This window comes from Orbicella faveolata, unplaced genomic scaffold (assembly GCF_042242905.1).
Source record: "Orbicella faveolata isolate gen_17 unplaced genomic scaffold, um_ofav_v1 contig_25, whole genome shotgun sequence".
Classification (NCBI taxonomy): Eukaryota; Metazoa; Cnidaria; class Anthozoa; order Scleractinia; family Merulinidae; genus Orbicella; species Orbicella faveolata.
The window spans coordinates 28602501-28608869 of NW_028301553.1; the positions used below are offsets into that span (position 1 = coordinate 28602501).

A 6369-nucleotide genomic window follows, 5' to 3' on the forward strand; every position below is an offset into this window, starting at 1 on the left:
ATTCGCTGGCTTAATTTCTTATCCAATTTTAGCCACAGAGAACGTTTGTTCGGAATTTAGGCTTTTGACCTCTCTAAAAGAAAACCACCCGCTTTTCAATTTTTTTTCTGTCAGCCGAAAAGTCTGGAATCACAGTCCGTCAACAACGTATCTTTTGGGGTCGTGGATCGATAAAAAGTCTTGATTTCAGTTGACGAATTTGGCCCAAAAAAACTTTCCAAAGTAGACTGTTTCCCTTATTCAACCTAACCTCCTTCATTCTGGTAGATCTAAACAGTTCCCTAGTGTTCTCCACCCCGGAGGGGGATAAGATATGCTGTTCACGGTAACAGATTGCCCAGCCCTTTACGCGTGAAAAGGAAGATATTTCGCGTATAAGCCATACACATGTACGTGTCATCAAGCCTTTTTTTGCGGAGCGGGGGGGGGGGGGGGGAGGGAGGGGAGAGGGGAGGAGCGACGGGGATGGGCTTGGGAGCTTTTGTTTGGGTAGGGGGGTTTTAGGGTACGGTACCAGGAAAAGCCCTAGTGAATCATTTGTACTCCCTTGGGAGGCAGTTACACGGCTCATGGTCTGTTACAGGTTGTCTTAAAAGTCTTTTTTTTCTTTCGATTTCATGTATAGACGGAAAGCAAGCCCAGTATTGCAACAAATCTCGCCAAACTGAGTAAAATCGGTTATTGAAGGAAATATTGGTCTGTCCAGAACTCATTCTGGTTTGTGCTTATGATTATATTTTCAAGTAGAGTTGTTTTTCAGATTTTACAGGCGACATGGCTGTTCAGGAATGAAATGATCAAATGAATTATAACTCGATCACGACCGAAATGATAACAATCACAGATGAATATTTGTTCAAAACCAATGGATTTAACCACCTTTTTCTAAGCAATTTGCTATTTCCGATTTGTACACGACAATAATTAGCAGAATGAGTTCTTCCGAACGTTCCTCGAATACCCGAACCAAATAAGTTCTCGCCGTTTGCATCCTGGCTGAAACTCTCGCGTAGGCGTTCAACATGTACTGGCTACCAGATTGAAGTTTTACAAAATTAAGTTTTCCCATTTGTGTAGTCACGTACCCCGGAGAAAGTTTACAATCATCAAAGATTATTTATAAAGCTTCGTTGAAGTGGAGCTAATTAATATTCCGGACAAGGTAGATTTGTTTACATTGCCTACTGTGACGAAACCCAGCCCTGGGGCAATTCACACCCATTTCACACAATCAGTTATTGCAAACATGCTGGGCGATATATCCGAATCACGTTCATTCGCCGTTTATGGCAAATTATTTCACGGAATCGCTGCTGATTAGCAAAGATGTTCTGTTCTGTGCGAATTTATGATCGGCCTGTCTGGCCGGTTCGGGTTATTAAAATTGCTAATCTCTCCAGGGTCAAGGCAGTGGCTTTGTTGTCCGCTATCTTTGATCACGAAAATTTAAACGTTTCAAACCTACCGTGACAGTTCTTTTGTGCAGAATCTAATGATTTAACATTCGCGAGGCGGTAAAATCTAAGCTAGACAATCACCGAGGACGCATATTGATTAAATCTCGCATGTTGAGCGACAAAAAAGACAATTCATGCCTATATTTCAAGCAGTCAAAAACGCAATAACTTTGTATTAAAAGGGCGCCATTAAACAGTTCGCAGAGGGGGGTTGAAGGGCGCATCGACGTAAGAATTCTATTCAAACAAAGCAATTTAGCTTCGTGGAATTTGTAAATTCTCCTCAAAATAGATCTATATCCAGGCTTTGGCAGCTCTGTAAAATGTAAACAATCTTCTGAGCTTCGCTTTCAGCGCGATTTAGTTTGGATCTCGCAGCAAAGCTCAGACGATACACGATCGTTTGTTAAACACCTTGAGATAGCGCGTTAATAATGCATATTTTCGGTCCGTTCGACCGCAATAAAAGAAATCCACTACCCAGGAAGGATTATAAGAAAACAACCCATCTCTCAAGCACTTATGATCCCCGCCGATTTTTACTCTCGAGAAAATTAACCAAGGTCTTAATTCCATTAACACAGTGTTAAAGTGGCATTATTTTCTCTGTCTCGGACAACAGCACTGATTCCAGGTCGCAAATTACCTCTTCAAGATGTTTCAAAAATATCAAACAAACACGCATCGATAACTGATCCAACAGAAGTTTGATTCTGTCGACTGCATTTAACGAAATGTAACTCCAACCGCAATTAACTAGTAAAAGTCAGTTCCAAAAGATTTAATTAGTTTGCAGTTTGTAAATTAAACTGGAATTTTCGGCAGTAAATAATAAATGCAAAGAGATAAAGATCAAAATAGTTTCGCACAAATCACTAACAAATCTATTACAATTAAACTGCCAATCCTTTCGAAAATAAAGGATCGTTCAATAACGAAGCTGTTTTTTGTACAAGTTTACGTTAGAAAGTACAAGAATTAACAATGTTCCTTGGCTTGCAACATTTTCTATAGAAATTCAATACAATCGTGATTTTCTTTGGAATAACACGAACGAGGAAACAATATCGTACATTTCATGTTGAAATAAACATTCAACTGTAATATCCAAGCGCTTGAAAAATGTCCTTAACTTAAAGTTTGTTTCTCTCTGAGAGCACACTTGAAAAATACAACGGCAATAATTATATTTACAAAATATTTGGTCCGCAGTGTTTGCTGCTGGCTCAAACCGAAGTCTCGGAGTTGAGCCTCAATACAAACTTATTGCTTTCAAAGTCAAATTCGTCTTCTGAAATATCAAAGTACGGGAGTCTTCTAACCGTAACAATGATAGAAAGATCCTCGCATTTGAGTTGAAAAACTGTTGAGGAGGACAATGATTTGGTAACCTGTTCTTCGCAGACTAAACTCCAGCTTTGAGTTCGCTTTTTCGTCGTAAATTCTACACAGGGCTGGTCGTTCGTATAACGTTCCAGAAACGCTTTCGGGGTCATGTCGAAAGTAAGACAGTGAGCGAGATGTTTAATGATTCCATCCATTGTGAAGCGATGGTGGAGTCTTACAGTCCTTAGATATTTCTGAAGTGGTCGCGCAAACGATGGAAACAATGATTGCGCTGTCTCCTCTGGGTCCATGGGTACACACGGTCCGCGCTCGAGTTGCACGCGTTTGATGTGTCCAAACGCCTCCTCGCAGGCGTTATACAAGCGCGCTTTTCGCCGCTTAACCTTTCGATCGAACTCCGCTTCTTCGTAAAAGCGGTCGTTTCTCGCAGGATCGCGTCTACGGGTTGAAGCCGCTGTTAAGATTGCTTTGGCCCGTGGGTTTACTTTGTCATTTTGCTTGCCGTCTATGTCATAGAACTTGAGACTGGAGAACTGCTTGTGCGATGACCTCGCAGGAGTTTGCGTCAGATACGGATTATACTCGGGAAAATCCTTGTAATACTGCTCCAACACAAACACGGCCGTCCGCTGAATGGACAGAGGACCGATGTTATAAAATCGACTGACTCCATCGGTGCTGCGAATCACTTTGAGTGTAAACAAAGGGTCGGATTGTCGAATCCACAACACCACCAGTGATGCATAATGCAAGAAAAGCAGAGTATCTACCAACGTGACCGCAAAGTGAAGGATCTCAGTAAAGTGTACTGTCTTGTCGATGATCCGCAAACCGTAGAAAAGCCAGTAACAAACGAGGACCAAGAAAACAAGCGCCATCATTCCAACCCGAAGAACAAACACTCGAGGCAACGTGACCCGCGACAATCGAAAATACAAAGCCCAAATCCCGATCACTAATAACAGCTCTTTGACGGCAAAGCTGATGAAAAGACCATCACAGTTTGAGCCACAGGGTATAGGCTTCCATGTAACAACGGGAAAAACGACGAAAAAGATCGGCGAAGCAACAGCGAACAGGCACAAAATCGCTTGGGGTACGAGCTTAACATGGCGCCCGAACGTGCCGCATGAAATACCACGTCTTTCTTTGACAACATCACTCAAGTCTGTCTCGCTAAGTGTTACGATCGATGTTGCTGTTTCAGTGATAGATGTTGCTGTCTCTCCCCAATTGTCGTCTTGAGGAATAACCTGCACTTGTATAATACCTTCATCTAATATTTCTTGACTTCCAGTTTCCTCGGCTCGGTCTCGTCGGTCCCTATGATTATGGTCTCTATCGCGATCGGATTTGTGATGTTCCCCTCTCGGCATGGCTAAAATCTCCGGCTACCAAAGCCGTTCTTCGGCATGAAATGCTTTCAACTCTTAGCGCAACCCTTCAACTGATATACGCCTTTCTTTCTAGTGTGCTTGTGGGCAGAAGTGGAAGTTTTTTTGGCGCTCGTCTCAAAGCACAATCGCACACTGAATTCAAATACAGCACGTTTGTCGGAACGCTATACATGTCACTTTGAAGACCTCTCTTTTTCAAGAGTGACTCCCTTGGGAGCACATGATTGGCCACTTTAATTTATTAACATTCTTTGGAATAATTAGAAGCCCTATCAATGATCCTATTGGGAATTTTATCGTGTGCACGTGATTGATATTTACTCGGGTCCCTTATACTGCAAAAATTTATTCTGATCGTTAGAAATGCTTCACTGGACAAAAAAATAGAGAACCGGAGGTCGAAAAAATTCCATTAAGTGATTCTTGGCGGCTTATGTTCAATGGTTTGGAGTTTTTGCGTCTAAAATTTGTAGCGTGACTTCGTAGTTGAAATACGATCACTTGATGAAACGATTATTAACAAACAACAATATGAAATAAAGGAAGTTGTTTTGATGTCGAATTAACAGATTCGACATGCTTGAGTCCTAGTTCTGATACATTATTAAGCAGAAAGTTAAGAGACAAAGACCCAAGACAAACAAACATCAGGCCGGAAGCGACCTTCAAAGCGGGCTTCGTTTGGAATTTTTCGGGAGGGAAAAACAAAACATCTTAAGAATGGGGGTCGGTTAGATAGCTGAGATACCCTCAGAATGGTGTTAAACAGACATGTCACGCGGAGGCATTCATCTTGTGTTTGTCTTGTTCATCTGGGTTTCATGTTACAATGGCAAATTAATCAAATTCGAAAACGATTCGTGTATCACACGAGATTCAACTTGCTGCTGTTGTTGTAGGAACTTTTGAACTCCAGTAAGAGCTCGACAAAGTGAACTTCAGTAAGCAAAAACTGGATGTGTTGTACAGTTCACAGCGACTCGAATAAAAAATCATGATACAACAAAAGTGAACGAAAACTCGCTTTCAATCGAACTTTCTGACAGGAAACCAGGTAAAGAATGGGTTAAGTACAGCCACTTCCTGTACGCATATAAAGAAACACAGAGAATTGTTTATTTCTACAAATTGCATAACTCAAAAGCGATCAGTTATGGAGCAAAGCGGAAATGCATCATAAACACTGCACTCAAAAAGAAGTGTTCTCCTGTTGTGGGTTCACCGACAATCTACTTTGGGGTTTTACCAGTGGGATTCGGTTTATTTCGAAGCATGAGATGGTAAACTTTGAATCAAAGAACGACTTCGAAGCGACAGTGTTATATTTTCTATATTTTTTTTGCCGGACCAGGTCGAGATCCTACGCAGCGGGGTTGGAAGGAAGGGAGGGGTCAGTTTATACGGATAGATAATTCGCAAAGGCTGTCAGAAATTTAGTAGAATGGGAGAAAAAAATTAAAATTGAAACAACTAGGAATTCTTTGCTTAAAATGTAGAGAAGACAAAAACAGCACGGAGAAAGGAAAAGCGACACATTGCGCTCCCCACTCCTCCCTCCTATGACAAAATACGCAATTGTTTCCTCAGGAGGAGACAAGCGAATTATTACAGTTGAAAACCACAACGGCAGCGGAAAAAAAGCAATACAATGGCTGTGCACGTGCACAATAATTCTTGGTACATTTCTTTGCCGTCCTCTGTAAATCAACAACGTGAAATGACCAAATTCTGCGTTGTGTAGAAAACGTGAACCACAACGCATAATTTTTAACATTTATACTTCGAATTCAACGCCGAGTTCCACAATCAGTTTCGAGATAGCTTTGACAAAGAAAACCAAACTAAATGACTTAGGGTATCACGAGATTCGTAGGTAAAATATAAATATAAATTCATTTTCAACTGACTTTGCCCTCGGCGTCGCCATCGTAGCTCCTTAAACTCCGTATGAGCTTCAGGGAGGAACCAAGAGGTCGATAAAGCATTATGGCGCCAAAGCTTTTAACTGTTCGTTAAGACTATAAAAGATCGGTTAATCTCCTTAAAAAATCTCTCCATTATCCACCTGGCTTTGACACCAAATGAATCAATGCTTCAATTATTCTTCTGCGGTGAACTTGCGACAAGCGGCTACTTTTGAGAAGTATTATTACACACCTCGACACACA

At 41.3% G+C, this 6369-nt stretch overlaps 1 protein-coding gene across 1 annotated transcript; it reads right to left on the bottom strand.

The window, feature by feature from the left end:
• Positions 1-2222: 2222 nt before the first annotated feature.
• On the bottom strand, positions 2223-4389 carry LOC110041444 (vang-like protein 2). The gene has a single exon (XM_020746727.2). The coding sequence runs from the start codon at positions 4178-4180 to the stop codon at positions 2684-2686; it is 1497 nt and encodes a 498-aa protein (XP_020602386.1). The 5' UTR covers positions 4181-4389; the 3' UTR covers positions 2223-2683.
• Between the last annotated feature and the right edge of the window lie 1980 nt (positions 4390-6369).